This window comes from Microcebus murinus, chromosome 2, assembly GCF_040939455.1.
Source record: "Microcebus murinus isolate Inina chromosome 2, M.murinus_Inina_mat1.0, whole genome shotgun sequence".
Lineage (NCBI taxonomy): Eukaryota > Metazoa > Chordata > Mammalia > Primates > Cheirogaleidae > Microcebus > Microcebus murinus.
This window is the reverse complement of record NC_134105.1, coordinates 50,862,411-50,885,384: the sequence shown is the minus strand read 5'-3', so window position 1 is coordinate 50,885,384 and position 22,974 is coordinate 50,862,411. Positions and strand designations below refer to the sequence as shown.

Sequence of the window (22,974 nt, the reverse complement as noted above, 5' to 3'; positions counted from 1 at the left end):
ACTTTGCTACTGGCATAACACAGTTAAACTCGAATGCACACCCAATTGGGAAATTCTAATAAATTCTAAACTGGAGATTTGAATTAATGTGTCCTTGAATAACACAGTTGATTATATTGTCCTCAGTATTTCAGTTTCTGGTGCTTTGTTGTTTTTGGTCCTGAAATGACTGATGCTCAGCAGATCTAATAATGACAGTAATGATTGAAGTCCAGATGTAATAAGATTTAAGCCATAGTCACATTAAAGCTGATAATAATAAGTCTCTACCCATACATTAAAGCCTTAGCTCACTAATTGTACCTGTAACCTAAGAAACCACAGCAAACAACTGCTAAAAGGAGAACCAAGGACACAACAGAGGAGCCAATATTCTGTAGCGCCACAGTTGGATTTTCTCTGTTTTAAGAAACTCCAAAAGGATTTGTTGCCACCTTTGGGTAGTTCATAGCAAGGAGAAAATGGGGCATATATTAATTTTCTCAATTATGTATAAAAAGACCTGAATGGTATTCTTGACATAGAAGTATCAAAGTCTACCACACTTCTAGCATCATCCTTTCCATACACACACACACACACACACATTTTAATGGATTATCAATGACAATGAAAAAGGAAGAGAGAGAACTAACATTTATTTGAGCACTTTCCATGTACCAGGTACTATGATTTGCACTTTATACTTATCATCTAATCTTTGGAACAACTCTTTTGTAATTATTAATCTCCATTTTGGGGAAAAACAAAGAAACAAACTGAGAGTTAAAAAAGATAGATGATGTGTCCCCAGTTTGTTTTTAACAGTACACAGGAGAGAGAATAAAATCCAAGTGTGTTTGACTTGCAGGATTTTATATCACTCACACAGACACTTTTAAGAAAATTTGACACATAGAACTTTGTAAAAACTACATTGAAAAATCATGCCTTGATTCTTAGCTGCCATAAGGTATTAACTTTTGAATGGTTTGTTTTGTGGAAATCATACCTTTAAGATTTGGGATTTCTTTTCCGACCACACATAAAGAGTGCTGTGATTTGGCAAGCAGTAACTGGCTTCCGCCACTGTGAGTCCTAGATTCCATATCGCAGTTGATCATTGAGGGGCAGACTATTTTCTCATAGAAACAGCTTTATCATTGGTGGCTGCATTCCTGAGCTACATTCTCAGCACCAAAAAAAAAATCAAACAAAAAAGCAGTGATAAAAACAAATATAACCTTCATAACCATTGTGAATAGTCAAACTGTGATTCACAGCCTATAAAATAAGCACAATTTTCCAAAGGTTGGTACTGTTATAAAGTCTACATATATCATATATCACATACAAACCTAGACTATTGATAATTGAATCCAAAATTAATAGTATAGCCATAACATATATATTAATTAAACATTTAAATAAGTATTTTGCTTGCATTTTAGAATTTTAGAGGTGTTTTAAAAGGTAATTTAAATTAACCATAACTTTACAAACTAGCTATTAAGTTACCAAGCAGGTTGATCAAGGGAATACTATAGCTTTAATGTACCCAAATATCCTCAAGCTTTTGGAAATATTTTGTCAGGATGATTGGGGAGAGATGAAAGCAAGTATACAAGATGAATGTCAATTATCATTGCAACAAATACTGACTGAGAGTCATGCCCTGTGTTAAACATTCTACCTACACTATTTCATTTAAATCTTCGCAACAAACTTGTAAAGAAGGCACTGTTCTTACAACTGTTTTAAGATGAAGAAACTGAGGTTCAGAGAAGTTAAATAACTTGTCTAAGGATGCACAGCTGAGAAATAAAAAGGCAAGGATAAAGTCCATGCTGTTGATTGCAGAGCCCTTGCCTCCCCAAATAATGACTTATCTTCTTGAGTACTACTCTGTGGTAGGCACTATTCTAAGGCATTGCATGAGTTTAGCCATTTAATCTGTATAACAGTCCCATGAAGGGGGCAGTATTATTATCCTCATTTTACAGCTGAGGAAAAGGAAGCACAGATAGGTCAGTGTGTAACTAGCTGAGCACCCATTCCCAAAGAATGTGAACTGCTGATCAAAAGCAACCAGGGGAAGGTCTCCAGTGGCACGTCACAGTGATCTGCCCCTGCCATGAGTTTCTGTCCAAAATTTACTTGGATAAAGACTATGATCTACTCCCTAAATATGAGAAAGCATGAATTTGGTTGGGATAACTAATATGCTGGATGGCAAAGTCAGGATCCAAAAATATAATATCTCAGTGGTCTGGAATTAACAAGATGTAACTGTGAGAGAATGAAACAAAGTCTTAAACAGGTGCGAAAAGCCAATTGCACAGATAGATCAATTGGAGGCCAAATGAATTAATAATGATACATGTAAAAGAGTTGTGAAGAGTTTAATTAACTAACAGCATGACTTGAGTAATGGATGATAACAGTGCAATCACTAGACACCCACCTCCACCCTTGCACATGTATACAAGCACACATGTCACTTGAAAATTAAAAATAAGAGTGCCCTCTGAGAGTAAAACTATAAAACAAGTAATAGATTAGAGCAAAGACAAAATTACTACAAACAGAAAACTTATATAAAAGGAAGAATATAGCCATCAGTAGGGTATAGGATGGTTGGTCAACAACTGAAGCAAAGATATAGGCAAGTCACAGAGGCAAAGGGAAAGGAATCTTGGGTGCATGAACACATAGTTCTTGTAACATGTTTATCTTCGTATTAGAGTTGTGTGTAGCAGACTACCATAGCTGGAGATCAACACTACAGTTAGTGGAACATTCCAATCTTTAGCAGAAATTTAAGACACCCTACTTTTAGAAGAGAAGTGTTTGGATATTTCTGGGCTATGGTGTTGAGTAACAGAGGGAGCGAGAGGGTTGGCTGAGATACAGTGAGCAAAGAATTTAAAAGCTATTGTTATTCTCAGGCAACATGATCTCGTGTGTAAAAATCTGCAAAGAATCTATATAAAAAGTATTAGAACTAGTAAGTGTGTTTAATGAGGTCATAGAATACAAAATTAATATACAAAACCCAACTGTATTTCTAGAAACTATCAATGAACAATTTGAAAATAAATTAATCACATTCATAATAGTATCAAAAGAACAAAATACTTAGGAATAAATCTGACAAGAGAAGTGCAAACCTGTACAAAACATTGCTAAAAGAAATTAAAGAGGACTTATACAAACGGGAGATATGCAATGTCCATGGGTGGGAAGATTCAGTATTGTTAAGACAGCAATTTCCTGAAATTGATGTACAGAGTTGACATAATACCTATCAAAATTCCAGCAGGTTTTTTAAAATTGAGAAGCTGTTCACAAAATTTGTATGGAAGTGCAAAGAATCTAGAATAGCAAAATAATTTTGAGAAAGAAATAAAAAGTTGGGGGACTTTACCTGATTCTAAAACTTACTACAACACCACAATAATTAAGAAAGTGTGGTAAGGATATAACAATAGTTATTTAGATAAATAAAAGAGAATAGAAAGTCCAGTAACAGACCTTCATGTTTTTTATCAATTTTCCAAAAAAGTGCCAAGTAATTCAATACGGGAAGGATAGCCCTTTCAACAGAAGGTGTTGGAACAATTGAATAACCACATGCAAAAAGATGAAACTCAACTTTTACCTTATACCATATACAACAACTTGAACAAAGCAGTACAAAATCTTTGCAACCTTGGATTAGGCAAATTTCTTACATGTGACACAAAAAGCATGAACAATCAAAGGCAGAATCAACAAATTGGACTTTATAGAAATTAAAACTTTTGCTCTTCAAAATACCCCATTAAGAAAATGAAAATATTTGCAAAACATGTATCTGATAAAGGACTTTTAACCAGTATATATAAAGGAATTCTAAAATTCAGCTATAAGAAAACAAAAAACTCAATAAGAAATAAGCAAGATATTTGAATAATCACTTCACCAAAGAAGATATATAAATGGCAAATAAATACATGAAAAGATGCTATCATAAGTAATCATGAAAATGCAAATTAAAACCAAAGTGAGATACCACTACATACCTACTAGAATGGCTAAAACAAAAAAGATTGACAGTGTTGGCCAGCATACACAGAAACTCATACACTGCTGGTGAGAATGTAAATTGGTGCAACTACTTTGGAAAACCAGCACTTTTTAAAAAGTTAAACATACACTTACCATTTAACTTAGCAACTCATCTCCTAGGTATTACCCAAGACAGATAAAAATGTATGTCTACACAGAGACTTGTATACAAATGTTCATAGCAGTATTATACATAATAGCCCCAAAACTAGAAACAATGTCAATTGACTGAGGAATCAATAAACAAAATATACATCTGTACAGTAAAATAGTATTCACAATAAAAGAAATATGAGACACTTGATCTTAGCCAAAAGGCCAAGAATTGATAAGAGAGTTATAAGAAATGGAAGGAACAGACACAACAGACTACATATTGTATTAATTTGTTTATATGAAAAGTCTAGAAAAGACAAAACTGTAGAGACAAAGAGACCAATGCTTGCCTAAGGCTGGGGGTGGGAGCAAAGATGGATTACAAACAGGCATGAGAGAACTTTTTGTGCTGATGAAAGTGTTCTAAAACTTAACTGTGATGATGGTTGTATATTTGTATAAATTTACTAAAATTCAACAAAGTTCACATTAAAAATTGGTAAATTTTATGGCATATAAATTAAACCTCCATAAAGATGTTTTTTTAAAAAAACAAAACAGAAAGTTATTGTGTCTTCATGGCACCTCCTTCCTCTTTGGCTCACCTCTGAAAGACCTGGCTCCAGAGTTAAGTCTGGAGTAATATTCTCCTTGAGGGCTCCTCCCCACAGCCTTGGAAGGCCTTGTGGGAGACCTGGAGTGGATAGTTTAGCAAGCAGCTCAATTTTGAAGGAGGATCTTCTTTTTCTTGGTGGAGGTTAGAAGGAGAAAACTGACAAACATCTAGAAGAGCATGATCAGGATGGTGACAGCCTTAAAATCACATCCTTGTCATTCATCATTCTTCCATCAAATACTTTTTGTCTTTACTATGTCAAGTAAGTGCTGTGGCTACAAAACAATGAACACTACTGACAAAGTGCTTGCTGTCATGGAGCTTATGTTCTAGTAGTATGAAGCAGACCATAGATAGATGGACAGACAAATAGAAGAGGGTAATAAGAAAACTTGTCTTTGCAGTTAACAGGGTGATATCAGAGAATGATTGAACCACAAGAGGGAGCCAGTCATGCAAACACCAGAGGGAGGAGCATTTTAGGCACTTTTTTTTTTTTTTTTTTTTTTTTTTTTTAGCTGCCCAAGCCCTTTTAATTTTTAATTTTTATTTTTTGTAGAGACAAAGTCTCGCTATGTTGCCCGGGCTGGTCTCAAATTCCTGGCCTCAAGGGATCCTCCTGCCTCAGCCTTCCAAAGTGCTAGGACTACAGGCGTGAGCCATCACACCTGACTGCCCTAGCCCTTTGAAGCCCTCTATTCCATCATTACCCAGCTTAAATTTTAGGGTCCATTGACATAATCACTCTCTAAACTCCCTTGACCACTTTAATTCTGCCATGCTGGTTGACAAAATCACGACTCCAGTGAAATCCAACTTTCCACCTATACTGTTTGTGTACCCACCAGACACACAGACACACACACCACACTGTCTGGTCTCACTTCAAACTTGTCACTAGAAACTTAAGTTGGCCCTTACTATTTCCCAGCTAGCATTCTATTTTTCCCTCCGTTTACTTTCCTGCTCTGCTAAAGATGGGTTTCACCCCATTCCTCTCTTCTCCCCAATTCGTGCTCTCAGCTGGTGACTGTGCTTCTTTCCTCACTGAGAAAATTGTTCTTGATTCTCACAAAGTGGAGAACACAAGGCTAGCAAACCCTCTCTCTCTGTCCTACATCATTAATTTTCCTTTAGTGGATGGATCATTTCTATCAGCATACAACCATGCTGTCATTTCAACCATTTCATAAACAAACAGAAATCTCCTCTTGACTCCACTTCCCTCATTGGTCACCATCTTATTTGTCCATAACAGCCAAACAGTTGTCTATACTAGCTGCCTCTCATTGGTTTTCTCCTGTTCTCTCTTAACTTCTCTCCAATCTAGCTTTTGTGACACTACTAAGCTGAAATTCATCTTTTCAAGGCCAACAAAACAAAACAAAACAAAAAGCCTAAAACCCTATCATAAAGAAAAAAAAATGAGACAGCTCTAAATAAAGGAAGGTGGGCGGGGGAACCTGAATTATTGCAACTCAATTGACTACCTTTATCACAACAACCCCTTATAGATTTTGTCTTCTTTCCACTGCATTTGAACCATTCTCCTTTTCCATATATTGTCTTTATTTTTTCTGGAATCTATTATTGCCCAACTTCTTAAAGCAGGCTGTTAAAATGAAATCTGAATATTAAACTAATCCATTTAGGGGGAATGAGAGTAAAACATAATCATGGCAGTGAGTGAGAGAGCTTTCATGTTTTCTTGTCTCTGAAAGCAATATGAAACCTTAGATGCCTCAAAGTCACTTTCACCTAACCAGAAATAATTTGAAGAGTCTGAGAAAGAACTGCCCCCAAATAATATCCCTCTATTCAAAGATGAACATAGTTGCCATTTGTGATAATTTTGCAGCTATACATTTTTATAAATGGCAAGGAATTATATTAACCTCAGGCAGCTTAGAAAGTCTGGCTGGAGTACTCTGCTTGCTGTGGTCCTATCAGTCGGAACGACTGTGACCTACCTCAGTGAGGTGGCCTCCAGTCAGTCTTCAGTGGCTAAGGTGGTTCCTGTTGGAGACAGCACTAGATGAGGTAAACATCTGACAATTGTCCTGGTCGGTTGGCTAATATAGGGAATCTCATTGGATAGTGCAGATCAGTGTTTGGCAAACTGCAAATAACAACTCATTAGTGGGTTATAAAATTGATTTGGTGGGTTGACCAATTTTTAAAAACTGAAATAGAATGAAAATATCAGAGTGCATTATACATACTCAGGATAAGACATAATTTGTGAGACTTTAGTTTCAGTTGTGAAGAGATCTGTCTTGGTTCATAAAATTAAAATTTTTTAAATTAAAGCCACCGGTCTAGATCTACTCATAATGCAATAACCAGTGTGGCAGAATGATCAAAATTCAAGAACATTTGGGAAATTTCCATGTAATTTTCCACATCATATGTCACTAGGCATGAACAGAAACAAGAGAAATCCGGGGTACTTTAGAAAGGGGCTTTCATGCACAATGCCAGGAAGAGCTTGAAATTTGTCTCTAAGTTACCATAACAGAGGCTTTACACTTTACAAACCACTCTCACAAACTTGATTTCATTTGAGTTTCTTGTTATCCTTTGTAGTAGGCAAGACAGAAAGGTAGCTTGTCTGGCAGGTTTCAATAATCCATCCAGGAGCCCATCCAGCAGCTGGTAGAAAGAATTTTGCCCACAGCCCCAGGGAGAGAGCTGGCAAGGGTGAAAAACTATATGCAGGTTCCAGCCAAGTAAACTGGGGTTCAGGGCAGAACTCCAGTTCCAGGAGGGAGAATGAAAAGTATGAACAGGACCTGGGGAAAAAGCCCAGATATTAAGCAAGGCACACACATGGTAAGGCCCATCCTCAGGCACACTGGATGCCAAGCTCACACCTGCAAAGTTCCAGCACTCCAAGCCTGGCTTTTGGAGAAGTAGCAAAGAGTATCATATGCATAAGGGACATGCACTTACACAGGCAAGAAGAGACTAGTGAGGAATGGGAAGTTCATCAATCAGATTGGCATGGTTAGGTTGCCAGATAAAATACAGGATGCTTACTTAAATTTGGATTTCACATAAACGATGAAAATGTTTTAGTATAAGTATGTCCCGTGCAACATTTTGGACATATTTATGCCTAAACAAAGTTATGGTTTATCTGAAATTTAAATTTAACTAGGTGTCCTGTATTTTTTATTTACTAAATCTGGCAACCCTTCCCATGAGCGTGAAGAAGGATAAGTCTGGAAGGCTTGGCAGAGCACGATCACAAAGGGTCTCCTGTGCCATGCTTGGCAGATAACGGGGAGCGTTGGATGCTTTTAAGTAGGGGAATAATATAATCAGGTTTGCATTTTAGAATCATCATTGTAGTAGTCCTAGGGAAAACAAAACAGAATTCAGAAGGACAGGAATTGAGAAACCAGAAAGCTATTTAAATAGCCCAGACTTGAGGAAAATTGAATATACCTTCACCCCTTCACCCACTTCACAATTCTGCCATTAGCAGAACTCACAGGTTCACTTGGACTATAGAGACCAAACTATTATTTCAACTACTCCTTTGTTTCAAGAAACAAAAAAATTCTAGGGAAGGATGGAATATACATAGGTGCATGTGTGTGCATATTTATATATATAATATATATTCTGTCTTGTCCAAACCATGTGTCAATCATATACTTCTTGCATAAGCTGGAAAGATATGTGTATATATCAATCTCCCAACAGACTAAGCTCAATGTCTTGCTCACCATTCCATCTTCAGTAGGTAATCAATAAACATTTGTTGAATGATGCACTATTAGATTATGAGTTCCTTAAGGGCAAAGTCTGTATCTTCATCATCTTTGTTTCTTCAGCACCTGACCCAGGGCTGGGAATAAGTTTCTCAGAAAACAGCTCTTGATTAAAGCACTCTAATTAATTAACAACCAGAGTGCTTCTTATTAAGTACATTTCTCCAACATTACTTCAAAGGACAACCTGGCATATTTTTCATGTGAAGGTAATAAGAGCCTGCCTCTTATACTAGACCAGAAAGCTGTTTTTAAAAGCTGAAGAATTATACTGATTAGATGGAGTTTAAAAGATAATATTCCTCATTTATGTGAAAATGTGAGGTTTGGGGGGCATTTTCCTAACTGTTCTATAAGCTTTGTAACTGTGTAGATATTAATAAATCTAGATCTTAATTAAATATGTCTCAGGTAGATCATCATGAAGTGGTACAAAGTGCTCTTCTTCTTCAATCACCAGTATTAGTCTAATTACTTGTATCTGTGTCTTTTCCAAGGCTGAAGTATGAACTTCTTGAGGGCTGGACCTAATCTGATTTATCTTCATAGTCACAGAACTTTCACTATCAGTAAATCTGTTTAAGTTTCAAGAGCAGGGAGCCAAAAGGGAACACATAATTCTGAGAAGCACATGGGGTAAATAAAAATGCAATTAAAAAATTATTATAGCCAACCTTCATTGAAGATTATGTTCCAAATATCATGCTAGGTGCTTTACATTATTTTATTAAATTTTGACTAAATTTCAATCCTAAAAACTTTTCTTTGAGCTAGGTGTTATTATATTCATCTTATGGGTAAAGAAACTGAGAATCGCAACGATAAGTAACTTTCCCAGGATGATAAAACTAGCAGATTGGTAGAGCTCAGATTATTACCTGACTTTAAAGCCTGCCCTCATCACGACACCAATAATTGTAATTTTTCAAGTATGTATTGGAGAGAGGAAGAAGATTGTTGGAGTACCTATAAGAATTGGACTAAAGTTTGATCTTTTCTAAAATGACTTGAGTGCACGTGTGTAGAAGATGAGATACCGAGATATTTCATATAATTATATCTTTTAGGCTATGTTCTTTCTTTCTCTGTTCAGTTTTGTATTTAAGAGAACAAATGACTCCATCTTTCTGGAAATTGATAATGTTATAGTTAAATTATTTTATTTTTTTGAGATAGAATCTTGCTCTGCCACCCCAGGTAGAGTGCAGTAACATCATCATAGCTCATTGCAACCTCAAACTCCTGGGCTCAAGCAATCCTCCTGCCTCTGCCTCCGGAGTAGCTGGGACTACAGGCATGCAACACAACAGCTGGCTAAGTTTTCTATTTTTAGTAGAGATGGGGTCTCACTCTTGCTCAGGCTCGTCTGGAACTTCTGAGCTCAAGCAATCCTCCCTCCTTGGCCTCCCAGAGTGCTAGGATTTCAGACATGAGCCATCGCACCTGGCTTTACACTTAAATTAACATACTGTTGTTATCTGGGATGAAACATATAGGCTTCAGATGTTACAATCAGTCATATCAACTTCATTTGATTCTTCCAAAGGAATCCATGTAGTCCATGTTCAAATATGTAATGAAACCTTACCCATCCAGATGTGTAAGAACTCATCTGTGACAATCCAGATCCTTAATCTGAGCTGTAAATATAATCATGTAGATACATCAGTTATTCGCTGGGGGGTTTTGGTAAATGCACACTTTTTGTGCTCATGCTAACGTATTTTCTGCAGTCCTCCTTTAGCCCTCTCAGCTGTCAGCCTTCTTAGCTAGTTCACTATATCCCAGTAAGAATCGGTCTTGGTTAAGAATGCTCCTGGTGATGATTTGCTTCCAGGCTGAGCAGGATTAAGTCACAGCTTAAACTAAACCAAACTTTTGGAGTCTATGAAAGCAAAATTTTAAAGAAGAGGAACCAACGATGGTAAAACGAGGGGGAAAAAAGCAGTTGGTTAAAAAAAAAAGAGAGAGAAAGCGAAATATGTTTTGCCTGGCTCTGTAACTAAAGAAGCCTGCCAAAAATGGTCTGCAAAGGTGTAAAAATCAGAAAACAACTCTTAGTGTTCTACCTTCACCGGAAACACGCAAGGAATTTCCTAGAGGCAGTCTTGATGGAATTATGGAAAAGACCCTCTTCAGCCCTTCATTTGCCCATTCATTGCCAGGCATAGTGGTAAACGGGAGATACAAAATGCACAAGACGGGGCCCTGGCACTCTAGTAAAGGGAGATGCAGCAACTGCTCTGTATGCTGAAGTGTGAAAGTCACCATGAAATAAATATAAAGACCACACAGCGGGTGAACAAAGCGGAGAGTGGTCAACTCTGCGACGCTCATAAAAACACTTCACAACAATCATGTAGTCACGTTCTGTGAGAAACTCTCCCAGGGAAAGGTGAAACCAAATCTGAATTGACACGTATATTTGAGTCAAATCGCAAGAAAGGGGGTTTTAAAGAAACAGTCTCACGCCAGTCCTAAGAAGGGACTGACTTCGTAAGTGTTCTGCGTCTATCTTTACCTGCTAGGATACGAATGTTACAAAGTAGAATTACTGCCATACATCACTAAGCGACTACCTCCTCCATGCCCATCCTTCACCCCTACCCTCCACCTCTACCCCCCTAAGAGAAATGGAAGGTGAGTAGTGCCCAATCCAAACTAGACTCTAATTACATTTGTGACCTACAGCAATTCGCATCACTGCTCAGGGCCTCAGTTTCCTCACCTGTGAAGAGATGACCCTAGTCAGCTCTAACGTCCATTTCTGCTCTGAATCACGAAAACAGAGCAAAACACCAGAAAGGAAACTCAAGAGAAACAAAAGTGAAAGTGCCTTAGAGAAATGCAGTAGTAAACAAAAGTACAAAATTTTAATCTCTCACTGGAAAACGTGGCTCAGTTCCTAAATATTTTAGGGTGTTTTTTTTTTCCCCCAGCAACCGTTAACTTGGGAGAGAATGAAACGTCTGTCACGCCTTCGGAATGTAAATGAGACCCGTGTAACACGAGTCCACCTTGCTCCGTGCAACTGTGTTGTGAAACAGCCCTCCCCGACCCTGAACAACCACTGACTTACAATTTCTTCCTAAATAAATTAATCCGCGGTGAATGGTCTGTCCTCAGAAAACAAACCCCAATTGGACACCACACAAGGGTGTGTCCCTCTCTGGGAAGAGCGAGAAAAGGGGACAGGGGAAGGATTCCAGCCCAATATATTAGATTCTGCCGGGTGTTGCCACGCGGTTGTTGTTTATGACAACAAACTATTTTAAAACTTAGGAAATAGGGCGGCCCTTAAACCCTATTATTTCCCCCCATATGGCAATAACGAGACTACTCTGAACATATAACCCTACAGCCGCCCGGGAGCGAGCGCGAGCCCCGGGCGGACGGGCCGGCGAAGGCGCCCGAGGCAGGAGCCAGGCTGACGGCTCCTGGGGCTTTCGCGGCGTGCGCGGGGCCGGGACGGGCGGCCGCCCGAGCGGGAGGGTGCGACCTGGGCCCTCCGGGGTCACCGGGCTCCCTCGGGTGGGCGGACGCTGCCCGGCAGCCGCCGGAGCCTGCCTCTCCCCGCGGCGAGGGGCGGCGCGCACACACGCACGCACACACATCCTTCCCCTGGAGTTGTGTCTCGTCTCCCTTTTGTTTTTCTCCCTTCCCGGTCATGAGACCCGGAAGTTTTTTTTTTTTTTTTTTTAATCCTGTCTCCCTTTTCCAAACCTCTCCCCCCCAATCCATCACATGGCAGAGATAGAATAAAAACAGAAAAATGGCGACGGTCACGTTGTGGCGAGCCTTGCTGCGTCATTAGATAATCCTCATGCAAATAGCGGGAAGAACAAAGGAAGGGGGGCCCGGGACCCCCGGGGGCGCAGGTGGGTGTGGGGGCGGCGGCCGGGCGCGGGGGCGGCGGGGTGCGCGCGGGAGGCGGGAGGCGGGAGGCGTGCGGCCGCGCGGGGCTCGGCGCGGGGCTCGGCGCGGCTGAGTGCCGACGTCCGAGCGCGCGCCCGTGCGCCGCGGTGGGCTCTGGCCGCTGCGCTCGCGGCCGGTCTCACGGCGCGCCGGGCCGGGCGGGGGGCGCGGGGTGCCGCGGGGGCGCAGCGAGCCGTTCCGGCGGAGCTGGCCGCGGCGCGCGCACTCGCTCACGCAGCCGCGGGGCCCGGCCCGCTCGGCACCCGCGCGGGGGGCGGGGGTCCGGGGGCGGGCCCAGGGCGGACGGGGCGGCGGCGGGCCGAGGGCGCGCCACTGCCCGGCGCTGGGCGCCCGCCTCCGCCGCCTGCGGGGAGCGCGCGCAGTTCGCCACCTCGGGGTAGGCGGCGGGGCGCGGGGGCGGCGGCGCGGGCGGGCCTGGGGCCCCGCGCTCCCGGACGGACTCCGAGGGTGTTGCTGGGCTGGGTTTGTTGTTGTTAGGGTGTGCGTGTGTGTTTTCCCTGTGGGGTGGGGAGGGCGACCTCGCCCGTGGGCATTTCTGCGGTTTGGCTGTGGCCCTTGCTGGAGTGTCGGGGGCCGCACAGGTTGGCAGAGGGCGCGGGGCGCCCCGCTTCGGCCCCTGGAGGGGGAGCGGCGCGGAGGGGCGGGGTACGTGTGTAAATGTTGCGCACTCGGTTTTCCCCCACCCCCGCCTTCTTCCAGGCTGCTGGCGTGGGTCCCTCGCCGTCCGGCGGCGACTGTAAATAGAGCCTGGATGTTGTTTACATGAAGGATCCGGCGGGAGGAGTCTGCGTGGAGGAGGCGGAGGAGGAGGAGGAGGAGGGAGGAGAGAGGAAGACCGGAGTCCCCGCGGCGGTCTGGGGTGAGGGCGAGCCCCGCGCGGCGCCGGGACCGGCGCTACCACGAGGCCGGGACTCTGGAGCCTGGGCAGGAGGGAGAACGGGCGCGGGGCGGGGAGAGGAAGGGTCTGTCAGAGCGGCGTTCTCAGCGTGCACCCTGCCACGCAGATTCTCCCGGGCCGGGAGGAGGGGGTGTGGAGAGAGGGCGGGGAAGCCTCGATTTCTCTGCTCGTTCGGGAACGCCTCCCCCCTTCCTTCTCCCATCCCCAGTCTTCCCGCTTCTCTCCGGGCTCACCTGTTTATTTCCGTCAACTGGAGCTCGCGGTTTTTGATGTAGGCATGAGAGGCTGTTTCTTTTATTAGAAACATTATTGGGGAGGGGGGTGCGTTGCTGTAATTTATTCTGGTCCAGGTCGGTTTTCAGGAGGGGGGAGGGGACTTGGCAGAGACCTGCGGCTAGGACCCGGAGCTGACCCCAGGGCTTCTCCTGCCGTCCCGGGCGAGGAATCCTTTTCCTCACTCTACTACTACCCCTCACTCGGCTACCCGCACGCCAGCTGCCACCGACCTGGAGGAAGACCACACCTGTGCTTATTCCTGCTTTGGAGGAGAGGTGAGCTGAGAAACCAGGGAATCCCCTGCTCTCCCGGACTCTTAGCCCAGGCCCCCACTCCCCACCCAGCCCGTCCTGGATTTGGCCAAAAAGTGCTTCTTTCACCTGCTGATTGCATTTGCACATCTATCCCCCCCACCCCCCGCAAGTTGTGGTCTGCAGATGTGTTGGGATTTTCTCTTCCCTCTGGACCTGCACCCTACTAACCAGCAAGTAAGTAACTGCTGAACGTAGGTTAAGAGGAAGAGAGGTGACTCCCTTCGGCCCAGTGTGCTGTTTTTTATTCTCCACTGGATCTTGTAATCGAATCTGCTCTCCTCCCACAGCCCCTTTTATTCTTCCCTTAATCTTAGCCCAGAACCAGGCCTAAGCAGTCCGTCTCTGGCTTTCCTTCCCCGGGCCCCACCCTGGCCCCTCTTGGTTTTCCAGAGCCAAACACGCCTCCCAAGCAGACGGCACACCCTGCCCCAAGTCTAACCATTCCAAAAGGGAGGAGAAAACTGTCGAAAAGAAGGGACCCAAGGGTCTCCTTCTGCCCTGAATATCCCAACAGCATTTCCCTTTTCAAGCCTCCTAGATATATAATCCCTTTATTCTTCTTAGTAGCTGTCCCTCCTACCCTCTTTTCCCCCAGGGTCCTTTGATAGAGATTTGGGGAGAGGGATGAAGAAAGAGATTGTCACCCCCTTTCCTAGAGTGAGGTTTTTTCCTTCTTCCCAGGCTTTTCATTTATGAGATGTTCAGCATGTAAAGTATGTAAATATGTTTGCATGCTTATTTGAACTTGTTTTCTTGCTAGCTAATGAATAGCTGGTGCTCAAAAAGGAAGGAGGGGAAAGAGATCAGAAGTGACACTCTCATTTCCCCCATTTGAGCATCCCCGTAGTTGCCAGAGGAGAGACCCTTCTGTAGATGCTAAGTCTCCCTTCATGACATCACCACCTAAGCCCTTCCAACTTTAGCTTCGGAACAGGAAGAAGGCTCAAAATAGAACTACCTTAGGAATCCAGCTCCTTTAAAAGATAAACATTAAAATCAGCTGTAGGAAGGACACAGTGAACTTTGACATAGGGAGTGAGAAAACAGCAAAAGATTGATTCCTTTGGGGAAGGATGGGGGGATACTTTCCATGTATTTCAGAAAAAGCTTTTGTCATAGTAGACTTGGGTACCTGGACCAATGAATGATTAATAGGATGGTTTGAGATTCATTTATTGAATTATTCATATGTTTTGGTATGTCAGCAATAACAAGCACGTATCAGAATGAATTAAAGAGGGGCTCCTGGAATGTGCTCTGTGGAGTGGCCATAGATACAGAAGGTTGTTGGGAGAACTAAGAGGGAGCACTTGGGGAAGGCAGAGAATCTGAGGATGCAGTGACAGCTGCAGTGAGTGTGTAAGTTGAGAGGCTCATTATAAACAACGATTGTAATTTTTGCTGGGTGACTAATATCCTAGACAAAGAAGTAACGGTGTCAGGATTTTCCACTTTTACCTTAGAAATTAACTCCAAATCTTTGAATCTCAGTGTCTCCATTCTGTCCCTGAATTGAGATGTACATTCTCTCTGAGCTAAAAGAGTTATTCAGTCTTGGGAAGGGCTGTGTAATACATGATCATCACTGGAGTATTGGCAGTGTAAGGATTAGAAATGGGGCAGAAAATACTTGGCATAAGTTGAGCACCTGGTGGGTGCTGTCAAAGGACCTGAAGGTTGATGAGGTAATGTCTTTTGCTTTAGTTCAGGTTTAAAAGAACTCAGGTGAGAGAGACAGGATTGTCTGTACCTGCACTAACAGGGTAGCCACTAGCCACATGTGACTATCAGCCACCTGAAATATGGCAAGGGTGATGAGCTGAGCTTTTTATTTAATTTTTGAAATTGATACTTGATTCTGTTATTGGAATACTTCAGTATGTTTGGAAACATACTTGGGCCTATGCATCTACTTTTTAAACTGCAAGTGTTTTGAAATATAAATACAGATTAAGTATTTCTGATGAAAATTTAAGGTTTGAATTGGGATGTGTTTTAAGTGTAAAATGCTTCTCACTTTTCAAAGGTTTAGTGCCCAAAAAATAGCTCATTAATAATTTGTATATTTGTTATCTGTTCAAATGACAGTATTTTAGATATATTGAGTTAAATAAGACTATACTGTTAAAATAATTTCACCTGTTTATTTTTAAACACGGCTACTAGAGAATTTAAAATTATATATATAGCTCTCATTATACTTCTACTGGACAGCTCAGGTCTCCATTGCTCTTTTTGTCCATGGATTAATTTCAGAAGATGTGACTGCATGAAATACTGGTTTTTCGCATTTGTCAACCATTACTTTCCACTGCCATGTTCCATGTGAAGACTTAGGGACCCTAGGAGTATTATTGTATTGCTATTACAGTATGAGACTTCATAGTGACTGCTTAGCACATTTCTATGTAGAAGCCATATCCTACTCAGAGAGATGAATATAAAAGTCCGGGATTCTAGAAGGGCTAGCAGGGATGTCATGGGAAAATTTGGGCACCCACACACCTGGCTATTGTTGCTTTTGTAAAAGGCTCTCGGGCATAGCAAAATATATGAGAAAACAATGTATGGCACTGAAACAATTGTGAGACCTGGTGGCATTTTAATGATCCCACTCATCTGTCACCCATCTCTGTTTATTTTCTCTTTTTTCTTTCCTTCATCTACTTTCTGCCCCCCTCCCCCCATATCAGGGCTTTGCCAGTAGTAATTGGGCCCACAAGGTTGCTGACTCTTTTTGTCCAAAAAAAGTACAATGCTGACATGAATAGAGATAGTGCTGTCTTTGGGGTTTTGTCTAATGAGATTCAGAAATGGCTCTGGAAGGGATTTAGGGGCCATTTAGTACTATCTCTTCTTTTTATAGATGACAGACTGTCCAATACCTTACCTAAGACCATAGAGACAGAGACTGGAATGAAACATGTATTTTTGTTGCTCCCTGAGAAATGAAGAGGTTCATCAATTAATCATATATTTGTTGAGCTTGAATTTTGTGGAAGTAAAAGTGTTGTGAAGGGAGGCGAATAAAAGAGTTTCTGACTTTAGGAAGAGTATACTGTTGACTTAAGGAAATAAAACATAAACAGTCCAAACTTAAATTCCAGTGTACGATTCAGCACTTAATGAGCGCGGTACCAACATGGTGTATGTTAAAGTAGAACTGTGTTCACTTTACAGATGTAGAAATAGAAGCTTCAAGAATGGTGGACTCTGTAGAAAAGTGGAGTGTAATTGTGTTTCTGGAACAACCCAAGGCTCTAGAATGGAGGTCAGTACAAGTCTTTGGTATAGCCCCTTTGGCTTCCATTAAGGGAATTTGAAAATTTAAGACCCAGTATTTTTAAATGGCAGTGCTGTAGTAATGAGGAAATCATACATTAGTTGGAGACTGTGAGGGTTTTTAGAAAATAGTCAAGGGTGGATCATTTTGAAGTTAGCTGGTGTATCAAACTGAATTGTTAGCAAACTATAGAATCTAAAATTGGCAGGGGGTGGGGAGCAGCATGTGAAATGTGATCTGGAGCAAAATCAGAAGGTAAATTAACTGTGGAGTAGACAGTTAGACTAAAAATATGTATGCTGGGTTCACATACGAAGTGGAAGGACCCATATAATAGAATATGTGGGCCAGTCCATTCATTTGTACATTTTTAGTCTTCTGGGGGCTTTTTGGACTAAAATCCCAGTCAGCATGAGAGAGAAAGCTGGTTCCTCTCTTTGTGTTACTGTCTGTATGTCTTCTACTATAGATTTCTTTCCCTCTGCATGGACCCACTAAGGTTATGTAGTGTGAGATTATTTAGGGGCCAGTGCTTCAAGTAGGTAAAATGATGACGCTGCCTCTATAATTATTCTATTATGCTTCTGTGTGAGAATCAGGGCTGATTTTGTATAGGGCAGTGGTCCTTGGATTTCCCTTGTATTTTTAGCCAACTTCTTTCTCCACAAAAGAGAAGAAAATCTGTAACTCCCTTACTCCAGGTTTTGCACAAATCTTCGGCACAAGTTGGTTTTTAAAAACTCAACGTAGGGCCAGATGTGATGGCTCACACCTGTGATCTTAGCACTCTGGGAGGCCAAGGCAGGAGGATTGCTTGACGTGAGGAGTTTGAGACCCATCTCTACCAAAAGTAGAAAGAAGTTAGCCAGACAACTAAAAATAAAAAAAAAAAAATTAGCCAGGTGTGGTGGTGCATACCTATAGTCCCAGCCACTTGGGAGGCTGAGGCAGGAGGATTGCTTGAGCCCAGAAGTTTGAGGTTGCTGTGAGCTAGGCTGATGCCACAGCATTCTACTCAGGGTGATACAGCAAGACTCTGTCTCAAAAAAATAAGTAAAAATTATAACTCAATGTAGCAAAGCTTTGCAATAAAATGCAAGTATATATCCCGTGTACTTCTGACAAAGCAGCAGTTGACAGTTGAGCATCTTTTGTTTACATGTTTATAACATCACAGTGTGGTCAGATTTGCACATTTTTTAATGTCAGTTGGATTATAATTTTCAAGTTGGGGGCAATCACACTTTAGTTAAAAGACCAGTGGATTTAAATAAACTATAGTTTAAAGATATTTTCAAATATTTGGGCCAGGCCAGTTGGCTCACGCCTGTAATCCTAGCACTCTGGGAGGCGGAGGCGGGCCGATTGCTCGAGGCCAGGAGTTCGAAACCAGCCTGAGCAAGAGCGAGACCCCATCTCTACTATGAAGAAATTAATTGGCCAACTAATATATATAGAAAAAATTAGCTGGGCATGGTGGCACATGCCTGTAGTCCCAGCTACTCGGGAGGCTAAGGCAGCAGGATTGCCTGAGCCCAGGAGTTTGAGGTTGCTATGAGCTAAGCTGACCACGGCACTCACTCTAACCTGGGCAACAAAGTGAGACTGTGTCTCAAAAAAAAAAACACACACATATTTTCAAATATTTGCATTGCCAACAATATTTTTCTAGTACCTCCAATTATTTAATATATAATCCAGTATTTAAATAAAAGGTTTAAAGTCATATTTTCAGTTTATAGATGAGGAATGTGATATGCTTTTCATGTATACATTTGTGCTCCACATTATTTAAAAGCAAGTTCTGCCGGGCGCGGTGGCTCACGCCTGTAATCCTAGCTCTCTGGGAGGCCGAGGCGGGCGGATTGCTGGAGGTCAGGAGTTTGAAACCAGCCTGAGCAAGAGCGAGAACCTGTCTCTACTATAAATAGAAAGAAATTAATTGGCCAACTAATATATATATACAAAAAATTAGCCGGGCATGGTGGCGCATGCCTGTAGTCCCAGCTACTTGGGAGGCTGAGGCAGCAGAATTGCTTGAGCCAGGAGGTTGAGGTTGCTGTGACCTAGGCTGACGCCACGGCACTCACTCTAGCCTGGGCAACAAAGCGAGACTCTGTCTCAAAAAAAAAAAGCAAGTTCTTTGGTATAGTAGTTTTCCCTAAGTACCTAATTTTCTAGATGATTTACATATTAGTATTTGGTATATGCATATGAAGGAATTATTCTTAGTTGTGTCATTTTTAATGTAGAATAACTAGTTTAAAATCGTTTTGACCTCTGGATGAAAGCAACTCTGTTTTCTCTCTTCCTCTCTTACTATGCAGTGGACTTTCTTACTGTAGCAGGAGAACCTGCAGTTACTCGTTTTTAAATTTAAACAGTTCAATTCTTAGAAGAAAAATCGAAAACGAAATATTTCTGATAGATTCATTTTTTCAAAAACATACATTTATGAACAGTAATTTCCAAGAAGAAACAAAACTTACATTGTTGAAGCATTCATAAAGCTTCAAATAAAGCTTTTAAAGCATTATTTATAAAATACTGTTCTGAAAACTCATATTTTTCTTCCTTAAAAACTGGTTTAGAATTAGACTGAAACAATGTTAATTAAAGTAACTATTCACAGAATAACGGCAATTTGCTTTTAATTATTATGGATGCCTGGCTAATTTAGGTAGAAAAAAGAAAGAAAAATTTAAAAAGGAAATAACCTTTACTTTGCCAAAAATATTTGTGTAAGTTTTGGTGATGGCTAAGAGGGCGAATTTCAACTTTGTAGTACATTACAAACATTTAGTTCATCTTTATATTTCATATGACACTCAATTGTACCAGTACTTATTTTGGTGAAGAAGAGTCTAATAACTACTGAGTATATCAGGGTTATTTGTTCTCATACCATACTTACCCAGCCCTTCAGTATTTTAGGGTAAGTATTCATCTTTTCCAAAGCTGACAGAGTTTGTGGTCAGGAAGTGTTAGGTGGTAATCTTTTTACGGATGGATCAGCTATCTAAAATTTATTTTAAAATACTCACAGTATCTTTGTTCACATAACAGATGTTTATAATTTGGGTGAAAATGTGCAACTATTTCCAGGAACCTTAGGTTATGGGATCCAACTGTGTGGTTTTTTTTTTTTTTAAATCTTCATTGCCCTCTCGTGTTCCAACTCTGTATTACATCAGTTGGCTCAGACCTAGATGTTGACCTCCTTAACTTTTAGATATTTTTGCAGTTTAGAGAATGTTGTTTTTAATTTGTGTGTAGGTGGATTATTTCATTGGACATTACTTTTCTGAGGATAAGGTCATTTTCATTATATGTAAAGTTAATATTTAATTGTTGAGCTAACTTTGTACTCTTATTCTCTGACTAATGCTGATCTAAAGAATTGATTCATCTGTCTCACTTCTTTGAAGTACACTGCTAATATCTAATCTACATATAATGAGTCTTTGAAATTGAGCAAATGCCTAATTGAAAACATAATTATTTTTCAGATATCTGTCAAGTTCCACTGATACTGAAATAACTTGAGACCTTATGACTGACATGGAAAAAACCCAAGTGAATCATAGTTTTAATAAGTTGATTTTCTGATGCCTCAATTCCAATTTCAGAATCTTTTTGTACTTTTTATTAAAAGTAAGAATCATCCCTGAGATGACTTCAGGGTACATCTCAAAGGTACAGATAATTTCAAAGCAAATGATGTGTATATGTTAATTTTTTAAAAGGCTTTCCAAAGGTTGTCGATGATTATTGTATCACTATCACTGTGGAATTGACATTAACTATTGTGGAAAAACATCAATGTCACCAATTTGAGTACTTTCTTAGCACTCAGCAAGAGGGATGAAAGTCATTTTTGCTAATGTCGTACATTTCCTCTTAAAGCATAAAACCCCACTAGTTTCTGCTTCATAATCTGAGTTACTGAGAAAATTAAACTCTTAAGCAAAAAGTAGATGTTTTCAGAAATCCTGTTTGTGTAAATTTTGTAAATATCCAGTTGATAGAGTTGGACAGTCTAAATGGAGTAAAGAAAAAAAAGCTCTGGGTTTATTTGACATGGATTTGGGCCAGGGTTCACTGTAACTTAGAGATACAATCTCAGGTAAATCACTGAACCTCACAGATTTTTCTTTTTTCCCTATCTGTAAAATGGGGTAACAATACCTAATCTAGTTCCAGGCCCCTTTTTTGAATAAAAAAATGAATAATTTGTTGCCAACTCCTAAGGATTCTTGTGAAAACCAGATGCGAAAAAACACTTAGAAAATTCTTGAATGCAGTGTTACTGCCATATTTGATTATGAGCACTTTGAGGACAGGGACCATGTCTTATTTATCTTCATGTCCTGAACATCTAGATGAGGTCTTGGAACATAGTAGCCTCTCAATGTGTATTTATTGCATGAATGATTGAGGTCAGGGAGGCGCAGTCAGCGAATCTGTGTCTGGAAGAGAGGTGGTATGAGTTGTAGCTGGGAAGCTTACTGCATGGTAGATTAGAGTGAAAACCTAATCACACGGTTGTTCATCTTCATTAATGTATATAAATCATGTGTCCATCTTTCATTCTGGTATAATTCAACTGAGCCTTTTAATATTTCAGCCACACCACTTGCTGGGCTCTGATCCTTCTTTTTCTTCTGCCTCCTCACGTCTCCGACCAGAAGGGGATCTTTTAGTCTTTCACTTCATGGGCAGCCTGCAGAGGGAGTAATGCAGCCACCGGAAAGGACGACGCTGGCCAACACAGTGACTGACAGGCTGCCCTGGCTCAGTTATCACAGTGCTGATGCTGTCCATTCTAAAGGTACAGTACTGTGATAACTGAAGGATGGCAGCCATCTTGCCTTCCAGCTGAGGAGTGTCATCATGCCCAGGAAGACAGAAGGCACAAGAGGAATGTGGAACAGGTGGCCAGGACCCCGAAACCCTCTCACCCTGTGTCTGTGTTGTAACTCTCCTGGGGTATAGGGCATGTTATTCCTTCTCTTTTTGCCTTGTTTTTTGAACTTTAGGATAAAACACTGGAGTAGTTGTTTGCATGGCAGTGCTGAGTGAAAATATATTAAGATTTTGAAACCTTGGAACCTTTAGAAGGCTAATATCAGATAAGTACTAAGCATGAATTAGTATTTCTGAAGTGTTATTCAGAGAAATCTGTAGCATTTTTGTAAATATGAAAGGTGTCCTGATTAGGACAGCTTGTCACTTGTCACTGCACTGTTAGATGTTCAAAATTAAATTCAACTTAAACAGAAAGGGGAAAAAAGCCCTACGTGCTAAACAATATTGATATTATTGTGTGAATAAAAGTAAATCTTTGCATTTAAGGAGTGAATAGTACATGGTATGTTTCTTTCAGGATCTTTAGAAATCTAGCCTAATTCAAAAAATATTTATTGGATGCTCATGTTATTGTTGCTGCTATCACCTTTAGTTGAAAATAAAATGTAGATTATTTTATTTCTGTTGAGTACATAGGGACTACTCTGGAATGCTATCTGACACAAATCCATGTCAGGGATACAAAGCTGTAAATACCAAGCCAGCTGAAAGACTAGGAAATTTAACAGCATGTATATTCAACCTCCATCTTACTCTAGAGAGTACTGTTGGGGGTGGAGGGTGGGGTTATTAGAGAAACCAGGATTTCCCACTTCCCC

The 22,974-nt window shown here is 41.0% G+C and overlaps 2 protein-coding genes across 5 annotated transcripts in view; one reads left to right on the top strand and one right to left on the bottom strand.

Annotated features, from left to right (window-relative positions):
• The window catches only part of AK4 (adenylate kinase 4), a 128,618-nt gene extending 117,208 nt beyond the window's left edge, over positions 1-11,410 (bottom strand). The window contains exons 1-2 of the mRNA XM_020288641.2: positions 11,309-11,410; positions 10,169-10,220 (exon numbers count right to left, since the gene is read on the bottom strand). Of these exons, the coding sequence (XP_020144230.1) occupies positions 10,169-10,172 (4 nt within the window). The 5' untranslated portion in view covers positions 10,173-10,220; positions 11,309-11,410. The remainder of the gene's footprint in view (positions 1-10,168; positions 10,221-11,308) is intronic.
• A 788-nt stretch (positions 11,411-12,198) lies between these two features.
• On the top strand, positions 12,199-22,641 carry LOC142865771 (uncharacterized). Of its 4 annotated transcripts, none has more exons than XM_075999066.1 (5): positions 12,199-12,458; positions 13,216-13,375; positions 13,777-13,965; positions 17,185-17,275; positions 21,915-22,641. In XM_075999066.1, exons 2-5 carry the CDS (start codon positions 13,279-13,281, stop codon positions 21,988-21,990), a joined length of 453 nt encoding a protein of 150 aa, XP_075855181.1. In that variant the 5' UTR covers positions 12,199-12,458; positions 13,216-13,278; the 3' UTR covers positions 21,991-22,641. The 4 variants fall into 4 exon arrangements, 3 of the variants coding, with proteins under 3 accessions (XP_075855181.1, XP_075855177.1, XP_075855184.1); XM_075999062.1 differs by lacking the exon at positions 12,199-12,458 and adding an exon at positions 12,828-12,892; XM_075999069.1 differs by lacking the exon at positions 12,199-12,458 and adding an exon at positions 12,828-12,892 and having other exon boundaries at positions 20,797-22,641.
• Positions 22,642-22,974: the final 333 nt, after the last annotated feature.